The following is a 21,784-nucleotide window of genomic DNA, read 5'->3' as shown; positions in this document are numbered from 1 at the left end:
ACTTACCTTCTTATTCTCTCTCTCTCTTGTTCTTACAGGCAAAACGTCTTTTTTAAAAATGTAGATGACAAACCATTCATAGTTCAATGTAAAATTTATTCTAAAAGTCCAATAGTCTAATCATTGATTATCTGGACATTACTGAAATTAAGAGAGTGAGTAAATTTAATTAAAAATACATAAACATACTACGCATGAAGAGACAGATGAATATCTTAACATTCCGTGCAGGTGCCAGGTCCATTGCCTGGTAGAGAGAAATACTCCGAGCAGAGTCCTGGAGTTGTGACTACAGGATGTAGGGTTAAGGAATTCCTTGACAATTGATTAAACTCCCCTACTTGTGTTTTTCTCACTGCTTAGCCAAATTTGGTAAGATCCTACTAAGAGCAGCTTTTAAGATAAGATCTTATTCTACTTATTCTTCTTTCTCTCTTTCTTCTACATAGAAGTTGCTGCAGTCCTAAAGATGCCAAGGTCTTTAAACAAGTTATAGAAAGATTTTGTTGGTAATCCTCTCGCAGCTACTTCTACGGCAGACAGACTAACCACATAGCCATTTTTACTTAGTTCATTTGTTATTATTATTTATTACAAAACCTTGACAAGAACCAGGTGAGAAATATAACTAAAATGTCCGGAGGCAATCTGATGATAGAACAGAAACACAGATGAGGGAATTCCTCAACTGTTCACAGAAGCTACATTGTCAAAAAGAAAAAAAAAAATAAAATGTGCAAAGCTTAGGTCTTATAGCTAAAAGCTATTTCTTTCAAACAACCTTCAATGAAAAATGTATCTTATTATTGGCAAAAGCTTTTATAGATCAAGGCAAGAAAAATATTGCCGAAATGGCCTCCGTAGCACAGTGGATTAACTACGCAAAAGTCCTGGGTTCTATCCCCGGCTGGGCCAATTGAAGTTTTCTTTCTGGTCTATGTCTGGCTGGCTAGTTAATACCCTACTGGCAAGTGATTTAGTGTTCCGGTGAGATATTATGTAGAAACAGAAATGTGTGTGGATTTTCATCCTTTGCCTAACTAGTTATCTCGCTTCCATCTTAGATTGCATCATCACTTATCATCTTATTCTATAATTATGTCAAAGAACAGATTTTTGTACAAAGTAAAGTAACATACTCTTCATTAGTCTGCCTAGTGCCTAACATATTTATAAAAACTTGTAATTGTAGTTTCAAATTAACAAATTGTTCTGGTTCATCATTACATAATTATAAACTACTTATTATAGATTCAAAAAAAAAAAACTCAAATTTTACTCTACCTGCCTTTAGTACATATACCTGTGGTTTAATATTGAACTGGTAACAGATACTTTCAAATTAGTTCATGGAATTTGCTTTTCTCAGATGTTTATTTTCATTACCATTTCATAATTAACCTTATGTTGCCCCAGATTAAGCTACCTGTGATAACCAAAAGAAAATCTGTTCAGTAGATCCAGAGAAGTAAACATTCAGACAGCTGCAGGTCAGACAGTTATTTGGGGTGCATTGCATCTACAAACATCACCATAATGTGTAAACCCAGCATAGTTGTATAATTGAGCACGAGTTTCATAAGAATTAGTAGGATTTTAATAATTCCCATATCTTGAGAAGACTACTAAGAAACCTAATTAACTAACTAATGTAATCATTATCTGATCAATAGCTATTATTAAAGTATTTTATTATTAGCTAAAACTTAAAGTAGGTACATACCGGAGACTAAATTTGTAGAATCAAATTTCTGTAATCTCTGTAGGGTCTTCTCTGGATCATCGGCAGGCGAAGAACCACACTCAAAGCATTTTCTTTTGTTCTTCTTCATAGTTATAGAGACACTTGAACTAACAAAGTCTTATTTTTAACATAATGAAAAACCACAACACTCAGATGAAACGCAAAAGACTTATAGATCTTCTCAACATCAAGAATGGCGAGGATATTACACAGCAGGTTGCTTAAATCCAATCCATGAAGAGGTCTTCATAAATATTAACAGGCCGTGGCAAACATTTATTTTATTATTCGTGAATTCGTGTTTTATTTGGTGAAATGACGCCATTTTCATTTTATAACATATTTATTTTTTATTAAGTAATTGGGGTTGCCACACTTCGTTTAGAAAATCTTACCCATACGTTACTAAAACAATATTCAACGAGAGTGTCTCTCTATATTTTTGTAGAAGAAAAGTATTTATTCAGTTATTAAAGTCATATTTAAATCTAAAAATGTATTAGATTTATCAAAATATTATGTCAGGCGTGTGCTACTAACGATAATAATATTGCTACAACTACCAGACGGTAGAACCGTATGGATGATGACACCACAGGTCTAGCCCCCGTAGGTATAACCAAACCTTGTTCGAGAGTTGACCGGGCCTGGTCTTGACCTCTCTGTGTTTGTGTGTGTTTGTCTATGTCTGTCAGTCTGTGCCAAGGATCCTCAGACCAATTATAGAAGGACCTGTATCGCACTCATAGTAACAAACAAAATTGTTTGTCATTTTCTGAGGAAAACGAGCTTAGATTTAGTATATATCTTATACTATACTAGAAGTTTTTGTCCGTTTTTTATACCATTCAACTACACAAAAAGGTATTTTTACGAAGCAGTTAAACCGACGAACATGATTACAACTATTTAACATCGATTCTATAGTCAGCTTTTATGATCACATTAGATCGTTGATCATATACTTTGACAGAAAAGTAACGTCTAGCGAGGCAGGTCCTATACAACAATTGGTCTGAGCAAGGATCATATACTCAGGAGGTCTGTGCCGGAGGGAGCTTGTCAGTCAAAGAGTTTAAGTATTTTAATCCAAAGAATACATTACTCCAAGAAAGACTCCAAGGCGCTCTAAGGATTTATTCACTACTGCTGTCAAACATACAAATTTCATAAAAAAAATTACCTTATTCGACGTTACTCTCTAACAAAGTACAAGATCAACGATCTAACGCAGAGTTCCCCAAACTTTTTTGTGTCGTAGACCCCTTGCCATGTTTTTCCGTGTTGGGTAGACCCCCTACTTACCTGATATTGATTTCTTGTAAATTTCTAACAGTAGTGAAGTTTAGTGTTAAAAACATAAAGTAAAGGTTTTCTTTTCTCAGGTTTTTACAAGTTCAAAATGTATTGCGACCACAAAGCGAATACCAACATCCTACAACTTATAAAATTTTATAAACATATATGTATAATGTTTTTTTACTTCATAGGTACTTTTATAAATAATGTAAATGTTTTGATATTATATGATAGTATGATGTAAGTAAATAGATACTATCAGTGTACCGTGATATCCTCTAACATTGCCCGCATTTTACACATTTTAAGTCACTGACAAAAAAATACTAAGACTAAACAGAATCAAGGCTAATATATGTTTTAAAACAACATTAAAGACTTCGAAAATTTAATGGGAATCTTTATATTCTTATTAGTTTATCTAAAAATTAAGGATAAATATGCGGGTAAACTTAGGTGAAAATGTGCCCAACTTTGACAACCTTCAATTGCCAAGCCATTTGACAACTTACGTCAATGATTTTTGAACCTAACATGTAAAACTGGGCAACGTTATCCTAAACATAAACCAACTTACAGTGGTTTTTTCACAAATTGTGTGGGCAAAGTTAGGTTGATCTTTCGTGGAACCTTCATATTAAAATATTCGAGGAATAGGGTTGTCATGACACAAATAAACGCAAATTTTATAAATGTTAAGTAATCTTTAATTAAGTAGGTACCTATTTATTAATGAAAATATGTAACAAACTTTGGTATTTAGATATTTGGTAGGTATGAAAAATACACGATAAAAAATAGAGCGTCACATAAACTTTAAAAATAACAAATCGTTTACACATTAACTACTTACTGAATTGCTTATATTTTGAGTGGATCTGACCGTCAATTTTTCTCTGTGGCGTGTCAATAAGTAGTTTACCCATTTTTCACCCGGCAATTTACCGTTAAAAAGGTAATCTTTACCATTTTTTTTTAAATAGTTGTGAACTAAAATACGCAAATCTAGTTTTGTGAGCGGGCTACCGTAATCTGCCGATGCTATTATTACGTTTATTATCTTCTCTTCTTCTTCTTCACTTAATCTTGTAGGTGTCCCGACAGATTTTGAATGACAATTATTTAATTTATTAACGATTGTGCGCCTTGGAATTCCAAATTGTTTTTCTGCTTCTCTCGACGTAATTGTTTTATTGGCTACAGACTTTATAGCTAATTCCAACATTTCTGGCGTATAGTTTTTATATGGCCGGGACCCCAATTTTCTGCGACTCTTTCGTTTTTTTATTCTTGGTTTTGGTTTTGCCATGCTGAAACAACGTTTTATAGGTAAACAATCACAGGCAACATGTCAATACGTTACAAGCCTTATACAAAGACGCATGCGTTGTTAAAAAAACAAAACCCTCTTTTTGTATTTTTATATATTTCAGTCGGGTAACTAAAATGCGACAGCCCTAGTGCCTCAGTATAGATGGGCAATGTTGGGACGGCGTGTGTTGCGTTTATCCGCCTAACATTACCCAAAGTCGAAACTCTAAGCAAACATTAGTTTATATCTTCATAATATCGCAAAGCTTTCTTATTTAAAGTCTATTTTAATATGCTGAATGTAAAACTTACGTATTTTGATCTCTTCCTAGCGATCACTTCAAAGTTTTTTTCACTAAAATTTGCTCCACGACAACACGATCACTTTTGCCACCATGTGACAGCCGACTATTTGAGGTTATGTACGTTATGCTTATTTAGTGTGACAAAAAAAAGCTATATTTTCTACCAAAATGGAAACTGTAGATTCAAAAGCTACATTTTCTCAGATATCGTAAATAAAAATTATAATTACTCCCCTGGCAAAGTTAGGAGGAAAGGGCAAAGTTGGAGGATATGACGGTATGTGTTGAGATCCACTATCGTGGACCCCCAAATTTTTTTCGCAGACGTAGACCCCTTTTAGGTTGTCATAGACTCTTAGGGGTCGCTGTAGACCACTTTGGGAATCACTGATCTAATGTGTGACAAACTGACAAAAGAAGAACTATTTTTAAAGATATCGATGTTACATTGTTGTATTGTAATCGTTTCCGTCGTGTTCATTTGTATTTCTAACTTGTTGATAAATTATAATCTATACTAATATTATAAATATAACTTTTTTTTTTAAGCTGAAGAGTTTGTTTGTTTAATTGAACGCGATAATCTCAGGAACTACTGGTCCGATTTAAAAAATACTTTCAGTGATAGATAGCCCATTTATCGAGGAAGGCTATAGGCTATATAATATTTTCAAAAAAAAAATAGGGATCCTTCCTGAAATTCCAATAATGTAACCCAAGGTGTACAAAAGTTTTGTTTACATGGCGTGCACTGCAAAAACTATTGAGAGATACCGCGGTCACCTGAGACAGCAAACTATGCACCGACAACGAACCTACTTGCACTCACTGAACAGCAGCGCCCACGCATCGGGAACGCGGCAAAATTTTAATGTTTCTAGCGGCAACATAATATTTGCAAATTATGAACTTGCCGGCACTGTAACTGGCCGCCTCAGAATACAGAAGCTGGCCGCGCGGAGTATTTTTTATTTCTGAGAATCGCGCCACTGTTTGATGATCGCAATGACATACAAATAAGAAAATTAATAATTAAGTATAATAGGTGAAGCAAAATTTACATTAAGTTTACATTAAGTTAAATCAATTGTAAAATTTTTGTGAGGATGAGAAAATAAAAAGGCCATTTATTTATTTATAACTGCCATGTCAAGTATTGATAAATTATATTTTAAAAGTCTAACAATGATCATAACAGGTTCTGTTACATAATATGACCCTCACGTTGAAGGGCCGCCTATGTCCAAATTGGTTAATGGACTTCCATATGAATAACTAGCGGACGCCCGCGACTTCGCCCCCGTTGAAATCAATGTAAACTTTCAAGCCCTATGTCACCACTTTATGGGTTGAATTTTAAAAATTTTTGAATTACACTATATTTCATATTTTTTTTATGATTTATGAACAAAGGAGATTATTCATTTTGGGCCCTTTTTGAAAGTGCCGGCCAACGAAAAAAAATAGCACGAATCGTTAGAACTAGTCATTTGGAGTAATAGTTAATATGGCATGAAAGTTGTAGGAGAGCTCTGAACCAAGTTATACAGGTTCGACGATTCGTTATTTCCATACATTTTGTCAATTTTCAAAAGTGCCCGCCAAGAAAAAAAACTGGCACGCATCGTTAGAACTGTCCATTTGGAGCAATAATTACTACGGCTCAAATGTTGTAGGACTGCACTGAACCAAGTTATACAGGTTCGATAACTCGTCACTTCTATACATTTTACTGAGTTTTGTAAGTGTCCGCAAACAAAATAAATCGTACGTATCGTTATAACTAGCCATTTTCAGCAATAGTTACTATGGCATAAACATTGTAGTATAGCTTTGTGTCGAGTTATACAGTTTCGATGATTCGTCCAATCCATTTATTTTATTGATTTTTAAAGTACCGTTTAACAAAAATATGGTACTTATGGTTAAAACTGCTCATTTGGAGTAATAGTTAGTATGGCACAAATGTTGCAAGATTGTTCTGAACCAAGTTATACAGGTTCGATGTCTCGTCACTTCAACGTATTTGTTGGAGTTTTGTAAGTTACAAAGTAAATGCTATTTATCGTTATAACTAGCCATTTCAGTAATAGTTACTATGGCATAAACGTTGTAGTATAGATCCGAATCAAGTTATACTGTTTAGATGATTCGTCAAATCCATATATTTTACTGATTTTTTAAAGTACCGTTTACCTAAAATATGGTACCTAACGTTAAAACTAGTCATTAGGAGCAATAGTTAGTAACACATTGCACACGCTTCAGAAAAATTCTAGTACTGAAACAAGTTATATAACTTTCATTCATTGATTTCCGAAAAAGTTGGAAAACATAAAAGCAATAATAAAATATAGAAATAATGATTCTAAGCATTTGCACAAATTCAACATTATGGTGCAAATGTAACTAAAAATTGTGTTATTGTGCATTGAGAGAAATAAAAACAATTTATTAAGTTCTTCAAGTAATGGTATTTCGGTTTACAAGCTTGAATAAAATAACAAATACACGCACAATCACATGGCCAAGTGCAGAAACGGTCCAGATGGAAGAACATAACAAATAATGATGACACAACTCTTACACCATGATGACATTTATTTCATATTATTAGTTAAGTATTCATCATTATTACCTATTTATTGTTCCCCATTACAGTCAGATATCAACAAAAACATAAGTGACGAATCATCGAACGCAAATAACTTGGATCAGAGCAATCATACAATGTTTCAGTCATACCTACCAACTAATTGTATTGCTTAAATCGATAAAATGCATAGAAATTATAATCATTAAACTTGTATAACATGGCTCAGAGCAGGCCTACAACGTTTGTACTATACTAACTATTACTCCCCGTTCCTATTACAGCCAGTTCTGTACGTACCATTTTAATGGTTGGCATTTAAAAATCAAGAAAATGTATGGATATTACTAATAGTTACACCTGTATAACTTAGATAAGAGCATTTATACAACGTGTCTGCCATACTAACTGACAAAGTATGTCTAAATGATCAGTTAAAATGATACCTGTAAGAATTTTATTGGCAGGCACCTTTTTAAAATCAATAAAATGTATGGAGATGGCATGCCATTTAACCTGTATTACTTGGTTCAGAGCAATCCTACAACATTCGTGTTATACTAACCATTGCCACAAATGACCAGTTAAAACGATACGTATCATTAATATTGTCGTTGGGCACTTACAAAACTCAATAAAATGCATATAAGTGACGAGATATCGAACCTTTATAACTTGATTCAGACCAAACCTAAAGCATTCGTGGCATACTAAATATAACTCCAAATGGGCAGTTCTGACGATAAGTGCAGTGATAAGTGCATATTTTTGTAAAACGGTACTTTGAAAATCAATAAAACATATAGATTTGACGAATCATCGAAACTGCATAACTGGACACAGAGCTATACAAAAATGTTTATGCCATAGTAACTATTGCTGCAAATGCTAGTAACAACGATACGTATTATTTATATTGTAGGTGGGCACTTACAAAACTCAAAAAATATGTATAGAAGTGACGAGTCATTGAACCTGTATAACTTGATTCAGAGCAATCTTACAATATTTGTGCCATACTAACTATTGCTCCAAATGGGCAGTTCTAACGATACGTATCAGTTTTTTTTCTTAGCGGGCACTTTTGAAAATTGACAAAATGTATGGAAATAACAAATCGTCGAACCTGTATAACTTGGTTCAGAGCCACCTGACAACTTTTATGCCATATTAACTATTGCTCCAAATAGCTAATTCTAACGAGTCGTGCCACTTTTTTTTGTTGGCCGGCACTTTCAAAAAGAGCCCAAAAATGTATGGAGCGTGAATGATCTCCTTTTTGAAACTGCAACTCTAAAAAAAATATTTATATACGGTCGAATTGAGAAACCTCCTCCTTTTTTTTGAAGTCGGTTAAAAATGAAGGACTTTCCATACAAACTTTCAACCCCTATTTCACCCCCTTCTCATTTTATTTTCGCAGTAAAAAGTATCCTATTACCTTCTCTGTATTATAGTCGTGCCAAGGTTCATTTAAATTCATTCAGTAGTTTCAGCGCGATGCCCGAAAACACAGACAGATGTACAGACAAAAAAAGCAAAAAAATATTTTTAGCTTCAGTATCGATTATAATAATGCTCCCAACAAAAAATTTCAAAATATCTTCAATGTACAGAATTCGTATTATAAGTATAGATTCTAGATGGCGCTGGCTTCCTTTATACCACGATTGTTGTTACAAATGGTATAAGTAAAACCTCAAATTGTGAATAAATGTCTAGAATTCGACCAGTTTTATTATAAGTATAGAATAGATAGATAGACTATGGTACGAATACCACTCACCACTGCATGGTGCAGTGCAGATTGAATATCTTTTATTGAATATTCAGCAATTAGATAATTTCATGTGAAGTACAGTCTCATCGAACCACAGGGATAAACACTACCAACTCCGGGTTGAGAATTTAACTAAATAATTCTTAAAGTTATTTAGAGTTAATAGACATCCACGATAGCTTGGAAAATTCGTTCGTAACACTCCTGATGGTCTGCGCGGGCCGGGAGGGGGGTAGTAATGCCCCGCGCGCACGGCTTCACACCCAGTCCTTTCCCCCGTCGCCCGCATCTCATTGGAGTTTGGCAACATTCATGAATGCTCTATGAAACACCGTCCTGTGCCGTAGCTTCTCCTTGAGCTATTTTGAGTTTCTAATTTAGAATTTTACCTGAATTATTAATGTATGTTTAAAACATTTATGTTATAATTAGTAGATTTTTTTTTTATTGCTATGAGTTTTTATAAAATACATACCTAGAGTATGAAATGATGCATTATAGTTACTAAAATTGCAGAGTCTATTAAAACTCATTTCGTTCGTTTTATAGAATGCACTCGAGTTTTATTAATATACAACCGTTTCATAATCTACAATATTAATATTGTTCATACACATATAGGAAGTCATAATATTATTGTCAGTTGTTATAATATAAAAATTTTAATAAAAAAAATTCAACCGACTTCCAACTCAAAAAATTACTTTAACTAAAAAGCAAAAAATAACATCCTACCTATGTGCTACCTTCTGATCAGTTTGAAGGCGGTGCCAAGCCAGTGATGTTTTAATTAAATACGTTTAAACTGCAAAATTTCTGTGGTTATTCCAGAAACAGCTTTAATTAAAACACGACACTGGCTTGGCACCGCCTTCAAACTGATCAGAAGGTAGCACATAGGTAGGATGTTATTTTTTGCTTTTTTTTGGAAGTCGGTTAAAAACTGTAACAGGTCATAATCTGTACTCTGAAGATTTTAGTTGGATGGCAATCTATACTAATATTATAAAGCTGATGAGTTTGTTTATTTGAACGCGCTAATCTCAGGATTTACTGGTCCGATTTGAAAATTCTCTCAGTGTTAGGCAGCCCATTTATCGAGGAAGGCTATAGGCTATTATTATATTATCTCTGTATTCTTACGGGAACGGGAACCACGCGGGTGAAACCGCGTGGCGTCAGCTAATAAATATACATTCGATGGAGCCAACAATATTTTTTTTTTATTTTTGTCTATCTGTCAGTATTTTATGTTATCACCCGGTCAACATAATCACGCTGAAACTAATGAATGAATTAAAATGAAACTTGGCACGATATTACACCATAATACGTAGAAGGCTATAATATGACACTTTTTGTCAAAAAATTAATCAGAAGGTGATACAGGGGTTGGAAAGTACTTCAGTTTATAAGTAAGTACATTTGTAACAATTGTTACCTATGTGTACTACCAGAAAAATACTAAAAATAATGTAATTCAAGATTTTTCAAAATTCTACCCCTAAAGGCTTAGAAAGGGGTGGAAGATTTTTTAATATAAATCGTGCATGTTTTAATAATTAAAACATGAACGATTTATAATTAAAATTTAATCTATAATCTTGGAATTTAGTAGAAGTGAAATAGAGGTTGAAAGATTACATCGATTTACTCGAAGACGAAATCGCGGGCGTCCGCTAGTTTAAAAATAATCTTCAGAGTAGTCCTGACTTTGCGCACTGCCCGGCTCCCACTCCTCGGAACCGTCAGTGTCGAAGGGGTCCTCTTCATCAGTCTCGTCTCCGCTCCACTGGTCCGCCCTCTGGATCGTCTTCCGGATTCTCTTGCCGGCAACAACCAAATTCTGTTCCGGGGAGTCTGTGCTGACTCTCCTCTGCCTCTGCCGCTTCTGTTTCTTGTGACCTGTGAGACAATTGGTTTTCTGTGGCGATTTAAATACTATTTCAACTTATTGGATTAGACAAAATATACCCATCGGGAGTGTTACGAATGATTTTGTCAAGTTATACTTAGAAGACACAAATCTGTAGACTTGTATAGTATCTCTGCCCGATCGAATATGAAATGAGGAGATCCGCAGAAAAACCAAGTCGCAAAGCTGAAGTGGCAATAGGCGAAATTCATGGTTCGAAGACGACGATGGAGGAGGTCCCAAGGCTCGAATGGTAACTCGCACTGGAAAGCCAAGTATTCGTCGCTTGAGACTCAAAACAGAGGTGTTAATATTTAGAAGTCCTTATGAACGTCCATTTGTCTGAGGCCAGTGGATATGACCTCTGCCTTCGATTCGGAGGGCGTAGGTTCGAATCCAATCTAGGGCATGCACCTCCCAACATTTCTGCATGTTAAGAAATTAAATATACGTGTCTCAAACGGTGAAGGACTTGTCTAATTCTCTGCGTGTGTGAAGTCAGCCAATCCGCATTGGGCTAGCGTGATGGACTAAGGCCTAACCCCTCTTATTCTGAGACGAGACTCGTGCTCAACAGTGAGCCGAATATAGGTTGATAACGAATTAAAACTATTCATGAATATATTTTAAAGTGTTTATTATTCTCTTGACAAAAGCTACTAATATATGAACAATAAAATTTAACACATTTTAAATTATAGACCCATGATTACTCTTATGAAATTTCTTAATATGTACGTATTTACAACTACTTTATAATACCTATGTAGTTATTAAAATTATTTTATTACACTTGCATTTGTCTTTGTGGTGTGCAAATAAAGTATATCTATTTAACTAAATTCTGCAAAACAATTTGGCTTTAGATGTATCATAAAGTTCTAAGATGACAGCACAAACACAAACAAACGCGTTTATGTGTGTAAAAATTAAACAAAGGACCGTTAGCACAACACAAACTGTTTAATAATTTAGTGATAAAGCGGAAGGCGTGACATCGAAATCAGTTTATCAAATAACCGTTTCATAGCGTATAATATAAAAACATATTTCTATTTTGCTGTCCGTTAGTTTTACACACAGAGGCACTGTACACCACACAATAATCAACCAAAGCCAAACGTATAATATATAGACCTAAAAAACATAAAAAAAAATCTCACTTTTTTCCTAAAATTCCTAATTTTATAAGGTTAAACCATACCGTAAATGTTTACACAATTGCACAAGAATGTGAAGAAAAGGTGCTGTATCTGTCTTTCAAGAGAAGAACTTAGAATTAAAGGTACTTCCAAGGCGTCCATGGCTTCCTCATGCCTGTGATGTGTCTTTGTCATGATTATCGGACCAGTATTTGATACATGCTTAAGATAAAAACGAATTTTCATATTTTTAATTTTAAGTAAAGGTAATAAAAATCTTAATAACAAGGCAATGGAAATGGCGTCGTAGACGGATGCCTTGCTTCTAGTGACAAGAGTGATTTAACCACAACGTCAAGACGAAATAAAGTTGAAAATTGCAATATCACATCAAAATACAACATTAACTTACTTATCGCGGGTCTTTACCTACGCCATCTTTCAATTTGACACTCCAAACAGATCAGCAAAAACAGACAATATATTATATTGTCTACTTTTGGAGATCCGTTTGGAGTTCAATAGCAAGTTGTAGACCTTGTAATTAAAATTTTCAAAAGGCTAGAACCCAGCCAGTTCATAAAAAAAAACATTATGCCCCGATCTTCCCGTTAGAACTCGTAATCTAAATCGACACTGTCCCCGTCCGAGTCCTCCACTCGGAAATGGTCGTCATGGAAGTTGACGCAGTGAGCCTTAATGAAGAAAATGTTGCCGTGCCTGTGGACGACTTGCATACCTGCCGACAAATGTTCATCACTGAATACAAGCAGGTGTTATTTTGCGAAATGTTAACAACAAAAACTCCACTCAACATCTTATAGACACTAATACTTCACTCAACATCTTGAAGACATCAATACTCCACTTAACATCTTGTAGACTTTACAACTCAACTCAACATCATGTACACATCAAACTACACCCCATATCATTCACACATCAAAACTCCACACAGTAAAACTCCACTTAACATCATGCACACCTCAAAACTCCACACAACATCACACACAATCAAACTCAACTCAACATCTTATAGACATGAAAAACTCAACATAATTTTTAAAACTCCACTCAACATCTTGTAGACATTAAAGATCAACTCAACATCTCGTGATCATCAAAACTCCACCCAAAATCTCTCTAATCCCAAAAACTCAACTTTCTAAACTCAGTTTACAAGCACTTTTGTATCATGAGCCCACTTACATACCTTACATATAATTGAGTGCTGAAACTAAAATGGAGCTGCGCCGGCCATGTAGAGGTGCTCAGACCAATGTTGGACTATTAAGACCACAAAATGGATTGGTCCACAAGGAAAAAGAAACGTGGGCAGTCCACAGAAGCGGTGGGCGGACGATATAATTGCGACAGCCGGGAAAAGTTGGATGACAATAGCGCGAGAAAGAGAGAAATGGAAGAAATTGGAGAAAGCCTATACCCTACCAAGGGATTAATATAAGTAATACAATTATAAAAATAAAACAAATTAACTAAATATTACTAACATAGAATTAAGAAAATCTCAATATATATAAATCTCGTGTCACAATGTTTGTCCTCGATGGACTCCTAAACCACTTAACCGATTATAATAAAATTCGCACACCATGTGCAGTTCGATCCAACTTGAGAGATAGGATAGTTTAAATCTCAAATTATAGTTGCAATTTTAATTTATTGCTAATTATTTGTCTCTCTATATATAAAAGAAAGTCGTGTTAGTTACTCTACTTATAACTCAAGAACGGCTGAACCGATTTAGCTGAAAATTGGCAGGGAGGTAGTTTAGAGCCAGGAGAAGGTCATAGGATACCTTTTTTTTGTAGGGGTAGGTTAGGGGTAGGGTAGGGTAGTGGTAGGGTAGGTTTATGGTATAGGGATAGGGTAGGAGTAGGGTAGCGGTAGGGTAGTTGTAGGGTAGGGTAGGGATAGAGTAGAGGTAGGGTAGGGGTAGGGGTAGGGGTAAGAGTAGGGTAGTGTAAGGTAGGGATAGGGAAGAAGTGCAAATAAATAAATTAATAAGTCAAAGCGAAGCTTGAGCGTGTCCGCTAGTATATAATATTTTGTAATTAGGTTACGGTTTATAGGAAATAAAAGGCTGTATTATTATTATTTACTAGCGGACCCAGTCAAGCTTCGTTTTGACATAAGTGCACTTATTCTCTATCCCTACTCTACCCTTCTATACCTCTACCCCTACCCTACCCCTACCGCTTGACTCTTAAACGTTTGTATGGAAAATAGAAAAGGGCAGTTTTTAGGGTTTTCCCAGAAATTATTTGATTTTTTCTCACCTTTTAAACCTTCCCTATACCTCCACGAACATTTCAAGACCAAGATAAGATAAATCCGTTAAGCCGTTCTCGAGTTTTAGCGAGACTAACGAACAGCAATTCATTTTTATATATATATAGATAGATGAAGATTAGTATGTGTGCAACGTACCAGGTCGCGGCGGCGGCAGCTTCCCGGGCGGGTGGTCGTGGTCGCGCCAGTGGCGCGGGTCGGTGCGCGCGCACGCGGCGCCGTACGGGCACACGCCGCGCTCGCCGGGGCCCCAGTCCGCGTCGCGCGGGTGGCTGAACTGCGCCTGGTGGCCGGGGTTTTTTCTGGCAAACAAATTATTGGAGTTTCATCATTATCAACCCATATTCGGCTCTCTGCTGACCTCGGTCTCCTCTCACAATGGGGATGATGACTAGGTTTCAATATATTGATTTTTATGATACATTCGGGTAAATAGGGTCAATGTTAACTAATTTATACATAAAAAGCATTGTCTGGATAGTTGCAAAATAAATAAGATTATAAAATTTCAAAAACTATTAAAAATATTTTATCGTAATTAGATGAAAATTCATACAGTTTTAGCTTCCTTACATTAAATGTGACATTTTTTAATAAATGAAATAAAAGCATAAACGCACAAATAACAAATATATTAGTAGTTTTGTTTGAACTCGCATACAAATCTAACGATCATTACATTGCCTATGACGTCATTATTTCGAGCAATTTTGTATGGGGCGTTTTTCAGGGATCCGCGGCAGCGCCACAAATCTGACTCTTTAAATCCCTGTAGCTCCGAAAGTAATGATCGCAGATACCCTGTTACTTTTACAAAATTAGTATACTCTTAATTTATATACAATTAAAAAAAACTGTCATCATCCCTATTAGAGGGGTTAGGCCAATAGTCCACCACGCTGGCCCAATGCGGATTAGCAGACATCACACACACAGAGAATTGAGAAAATTATCTGGTATGCAGGTTTCCTCACGATGTTTTCCTTCACCGTTTGAGACGTGATATTTAATTTCTTAAAATGCACACAACTGAAAAGTTGGAGGTGCATGCCCCGGATCGAATTCGAATTCACAACCTCCGGAATCAGAGGCAGAGGTCATATCCATTGGGCTATCACAGCTCTCTATTGGAGTTTACCCCTTATGAATCGATTTTTCATATATAGCCCTCGGTATGAAAAACTATGGGCAGTAAAATTCAATGAATGAATGACAGCGTTACGTTTTTGTGCTCAACCTATTCTTCGCACCTTTCACTTTTCAGGCATAGGTATTGAGACGTACATAGTGTATGCTGCGGGGCAACATACATCTATTTAGACAGTCGATCTGAAAGAGTAAACTCCATTCGTGCGTCGGGACTGACACACACGTTTTTTCCTTTACAAGTTAGCCCTTAACTTGTATGTCACTTGATGACGATGCAATCTAAGATTTAAGCGGTCTAACTTGTTAGGAGGATGAAAATCCAGACCCCTTTGGTGTGGATTTTCATCCACAGTTTCTAAACAACATCGTATACTGGAATATGCTAAATCGCTTGGCGGTACCTCTTTGCCAGTAGGGTGGTAATTAGCCACGGCCGAGGTTGACCGATTGAACTTGGACCAAATAAGAAAACCTCAATCAGCCCACCTGGGGATCGAACCAAAGACATCCATCTTGTAAATCCACTGCGCATACCACTGCGTCACAGAGGTCGTCAAAATGTTCTTACTTGATGAACATTTTGACACTTTATGTACTGTAGGGGAACATGGTCTGAGATGGCATACATTTTGAAATCATCGTGTATCAAAGTACACAAATTGAAATTGAAATAAAAAGGCAGTCTATATTAAAAAGTAATCTTTTTTTAGCTAATTAATCAGTTCCAAAGTTGAACACAAATTATTATTCTTATAGAAATAATCAATAATAAAAAAGATTCAAAAATCCATCTCACCGTACCCTAGTGGGTAAGATGGCTTAAAGAGGATAATCACGCAAAATCAATTAATTGTCATGTTAGTATGTATGGAAAGTTAGAGACAAACATCACATATAGGTAACTCTTTTTGCTGTTTTCGGTACCTAATCAGATGCATTTCGCGTGACACCATTGGTGGCAAACATGATATTGGCTAGTTAATACTTGATATGTTAATATATGGCGCCGTTCTAAAAAAAAATGTATGGTGATATTTTGGAGATACGTAACAGACAATTATTTCAATCACTTATACAAAAACTTTACTTTTTCAAGAAATAAACGCTTTAAAATTGCCTTTTGGGTGAGATGGCCTACACCTATGCCATCTCATACATTAAGCACTTAACCAACAAAGTTTTTTGCATCTCAATTAAAGCAGAAACTATAAAAATCAAATTAATACACCTATAATGTCATTGAATAGACCTTCAAAAATGCATCCTGACTTTCCTTATATGCCATGCACAGAGCTTGTGATATTAGTTAAAACTATTTGACAAAACTTTTTTTACGCAACAGAATTTTATACAAACTGACGTAAACTTCATTTTTTTAGAATTGCAAAATTATGTAAACAAATATGGCCGTATTCATCACTGACATTAGTTGTGACGTCATCCTAGGGATGGGCCGTTGATGAACTATATCGAGAATTAACTACTACTAATCGAATTTTATATCAATTGTAAAAAAATCACTTTACTTAAAAACTCACTTCTAAGTTGGCAACACTAATCACACAGTCAAAATACGCGCGATATTAACTATCTACTTCTTTCTGTTGCATATTAATACCTATCAAATAACATTTTTTTCACTTGTATCTGTTTGTTATAAATTAAAAGAGTACTAAAAAATTTAGGCAGTACTTGTTAACGCATTATCTTTTGTTAATATACAAGTACGTAACTAACTAAACAGCGCTATGAAAAAATTACTTTATTCAAATTACTCAATTACGATATCGATACTGAACGGAATACATTCGATATTTACAATCGGTAAATCGTTCATTTTTAATCTGTGGTGACAATTTTACTTGGCACAACCTTAGAGAGACGAAACGTCAAATTAACATTTAAATGTAATCTGTGTGCATAATTTCGCGTTTAATTTCGTTTATTTCTAAAAATTTTGATTAAACCCTGTGTAAATTAAAAAAATGTTACGTTTGTATGATTCTCCATAGGTGGATTGTAAAGAACAAAGTGTTTGTGCGTGTTTTAATAGTTTGATGGTTCTGAAAACTGTTATGAAAGTTTGGCATCGACAAAAGGGTTTGTTTATTTACCAAATAGCGCAATTCAATCTGGACATGGTATAGTTTCACTTTGCACAGTTTAAGCGCGCTGAAAACGAACAGGTCGCTGCATGTTCGCGGGGGGCATCTATGTTTATGTGTGTTGATGTCAATCGTTAGCGAATCACAGAGAAATAGCGACTATGCCATCTCAAACACTATGCCGTCTCAGACCATGTTCCCCTACACTTCTATGAAATATATGTGAAGAGCTATAAAGACCTCGTGATTGTTAATACTACTATTATAAACGCGAAAGTTTGTGCGATTGTTTGTTGCTCTTTAACGCCGCAACTACTGAAGCGAATTGGCTGAAATTAAAACGAAGATAGATAATACTCTGGATTAACACAAAGGCTACTTTTTATTAAGAGAAAATCCATGATTTTTGCGAAATTTGCGAAAAACAGAATTCCACGCGGACGATGCCGCGGGCGTCTGCTAGTTAATAATATTATAGAGGAAAAATTTAAAACAAACATGAGCTACATTTTATCCTGTATTCTCACAGGAATGGGAACTATGCGGGTAGATTTTGCTTTATATAGAAATAAGTCTGGTTTTCCTTCCTGACGCTATAACTCCAGAACGCACGAACCGATTTTCACGGTTTTGCATTCGTTGGAAAGGTCTCGGGCTCCGTGAGGTTTATAGCAAAAAAATTAGGGGTAGGGTAGGGGGTAGGGTAGGGGGTAGGGTATGGATAGGGTAGAGTGGGGCTAGGGTAGGGGTAGTTGAAAGTTTACATCGATTTACTTCGGAAAAAGTCACGGGCGTCTGCTAGTTTTTTGTAAAACAAAATACTTTATTATCTTCAATACAAAAGTGGCATTCAGTAATCACATACCTGTAACAGTTAGCGCCGTACATGCACCGTTCGCGCCCCAGTGGAGCATTGTTGGTCGCTGCATTTGCACCATTTGCTGTTTGTACCTACAAGTATAGAATTTTTTTTTTGTTTAGCTAAGTCATCAGTGATCAGTCAGTCGATAAACTGATCTTCTGATAGAAGAGGATGTTTTTAAGGTCGGAGGTCACTATATTAAGCGCCTCTTCGTGTTATGGTCATACATTAGTTGGTCCACCACACAACTCTTCCATCGCTTTAGCCTTTTCATCTTACCAGGCGTTATTAGCAATTTGGCAAGACTGTTTGTGTGTGTAGTATAGAATTTAATACAAAAATTATTTATAATTTCACAATTTTCATGACATCACAGAGTTAAATATCATGTAAGATGACCTTTGTCTTTACACACTGAGGAATTTTGGAAGTAAAGATGTCGCAGAGTTTTTTTTTATTTTTATTTTCTACAACTTAGCCCTTGACTACAATCTCACCTGATGGTAAGTGATGATGCAATCTAGAATGGAAGCAGGCTAACTTGTTAGGAGTAGGATGAAATCCACACTCCTTTCGGTTTCTACACAAATACAAGTTGTAAGTGTTTATAGAATTTACTAACATAACTAATAACAATTAGTTATAAAAATAATACATTACCCCTTGGTCTTGTTTTAAGCTCGGCCCAGGTTTAACATCATCAGAACTTTCAGTTTTGACTTCAACTGGCTCAGTTTTAATTTTTTTCACATCACTATTATCTGGACTGTGACTTCTTTTAGTTGGATTAACATTATTTGGTGATACTGCTGGATCATTTGGTGCATTTGGATCATTTTGTAAATTTGGATCAGTTGGTACATTTGGATCATTTTGTGAATTCGGATCAGTTTGTTCATCTGGTTCATGTTTGTTTTGATCAATAGCACTTGATTCAGTGCTCTTATCTGTTACACTTTTTATTGTAGCGTCAGAATTTAATCCTTGTGGTGTTGGGTCGTTATTATTTGGGGCTGTAAGTAAATTTTTTAAATTATTATATATCACGAGAAATATTTATTCAATAGGTTTAAGCAATTAAAGTTTCTTTTATTCACTAAGTTTGGAAAAATATCCAAGGTAAAAGTAAATATTCAGAAAAATTATAAATGCAGTTCAAATTATTCAGTATTCATGACTCAGTACTCTGAGAGTGAAATACACTATTTAAATATTATGTTTTACACAAAATATAGTCACAAAATTTTACTTTTAGTAAAGTTACAACCACCAGAAATATCATTAATGTTATTTGAAATATCATTAAATATGTAATTACCTATTAAACTTGGAGATTGTAAATTATTTATTTCATTATCAAACCCATCATCTGAATTAAAATCACATGTCTTTGTTTTATCACAGTGTGTTTCATCAGAGGTATCATTGTTCTCAACACAATATTCTTCAGTGTTTTTCTCACTCTCGCAACTTTTTGGTGCTTCGAGTCCAGAACAAAATAGCACTTCATACCAAAATGTGTCTGGCAGCAAACCAAATCTATCTCCATTAAATAAACTTGTTGTACTGTTCTGTTTCAATATCTCAGTGTCTGTTGAACCCTTTTTAATGTAAAAACAAGGGTTTAGATGCAACTGAAATATTGATATATTTAAGTTTAAGTTTAAAACATAATTTAGAAAATATATAAGTACATATAGATATAGCTAATATTGAGTTTACAATTTACATCAAAATATTTTTATAAACTTTATTAATTAAATAACTTTATAAAATATATAATATTCGGAGTCATAGATCAGCTTTCGCCTCGTCAAAAAGCCCGTCTCTAAAAGCACCTGGCCCAAAGGTGTCCATGTGCGCCCCTGTCCCTTAGGCGCCGACCTATGTCCACCAAGAACTCTCTCGTGTCCCTATTAAATATTTTTATTATTTTTTTTGTGATCTAGTAACCAACTAAAAATGAAATTTCTTACCGCTGTAATAGTTAATGAATCTTCAGTGACATTCAACTTCCCATGTTGACGTGATATTCTTTTATCGTCACACTGTAAAAATACATTCTTTACTAATATGTTATAGAGGTAAAGTTTGTGAGGTTGTAAGAATAATATTTGGATCTACTGAACCGATTTTGATAATTCTTTTACCACTAGAAAGCTATGTTATTTGCAAGTGTCAAAGGCTATATTTTATCCCCATATTTTCACGAAAACGGGAACTACGCGGGGCGTTGGCTAGTACAAAATAAAAATACGATTCAGATAAAAAAATAATTCCCAGAACATGCTTAAACATCATGTTATCTTTATTTATCTAGGCGACCTGTTCCTAAAGCCAATTCCATTTTCTGGGGACTCTTTGCTCCTTATCGGCTGATAGACGTCACTGCTGGACATAGGCCTCTTGCATGAACCTCCAAGCAAAACAATCTCTAGCCGCCAGCATCCAGCGGCTCCCTGCAACCTGCTTGATATCCTTGGTCCTTGCTGAGCTGTCAGTGACTTTGGTTCGTCTGCGGATCTCCTCATTCCTGATTCGATCACGCAGAGAAACTTCAACCATAGCTCGCTCCATTGCCCGCTGAGTGACTTTGAGCATTCTAATAAAGCCTATAGTCAACGACCAAGTAGGTCATCACTGGCAACTTGCTGGCAACACGCACTGATCGAAGACTTTCGTCTTCAAGCACTGAGGAATTTCGGACGAAAAGATGTCGTGGAGTTTCCCGAACGCTGCCCAGCTGAGCTGGATTCGTCGATTCACCTCTTTGCTCAATGGTCTTGATTTTTTCATTATTGTAAATAAATAAACAATTGTAATTAACTCACCTCCAGTAATTTACCACGTCCGATTACATGATCACCCAGAGGAAGTTGAATTTTGCAGGGATCTTCTGCATCAGTTCGAACCAACTTTATAGTCATTTTGAGATTTATTTACTTTGATATGTTCGTCAGTTTCGTAAATAGAGGATCTTAATCAGTTTTGCGTGCAATAACCACACAATCTGTATTTAAACTCGATTTTTTTAATAGCATCAAAAATCTATAAAATAACGAAATTGCACACACCCAAAAGCATACACAGAATCACAGATTATTGATTAATTATTATGAAAGCATAGTTATCCGGTTATCTACAGATAATTTAATAAATAGTATCCACACCACAGATTAACAAACAATAGATAACTCAGACCAATTATTGTAAAGACCTGCCTCGCTAGACGGTACTTTTCTGTCAAAGTATATGATCAACGATCT

At 35.3% G+C, this 21,784-nt stretch overlaps 1 protein-coding gene across 2 annotated transcripts; it reads right to left on the bottom strand.

Annotated features, from left to right (window-relative positions):
• Window positions 1-5,785: 5,785 nt before the first annotated feature.
• Window positions 5,786-21,629, bottom strand: LOC112043400 (aprataxin and PNK-like factor). Of its 2 annotated transcripts, none has more exons than XM_024078800.2 (7): window positions 21,350-21,629; window positions 20,495-20,566; window positions 19,837-20,152; window positions 19,179-19,531; window positions 18,522-18,607; window positions 14,541-14,704; window positions 5,786-10,937 (listed from the first exon to the last, which is right to left on the bottom strand). In XM_024078800.2, exons 1-7 carry the CDS (start codon window positions 21,443-21,445, stop codon window positions 10,717-10,719), a joined length of 1,308 nt encoding a protein of 435 aa, XP_023934568.1. In that variant the 5' UTR covers window positions 21,446-21,629; the 3' UTR covers window positions 5,786-10,716. The 2 variants fall into 2 exon arrangements, with proteins under 2 accessions (XP_023934568.1, XP_052741817.1); XM_052885857.1 differs by lacking the exon at window positions 5,786-10,937 and adding an exon at window positions 11,568-12,828 and having other exon boundaries at window positions 21,350-21,628.
• Between the last annotated feature and the right edge of the window lie 155 nt (window positions 21,630-21,784).

This window comes from Bicyclus anynana, chromosome 15 (assembly GCF_947172395.1).
Source record: "Bicyclus anynana chromosome 15, ilBicAnyn1.1, whole genome shotgun sequence".
NCBI classification, from domain to species: domain Eukaryota; kingdom Metazoa; phylum Arthropoda; class Insecta; order Lepidoptera; family Nymphalidae; genus Bicyclus; species Bicyclus anynana.
The sequence above is the reverse complement of the archived record's forward strand: the minus strand, read 5'-3'. Positions and strand labels throughout refer to the sequence as shown.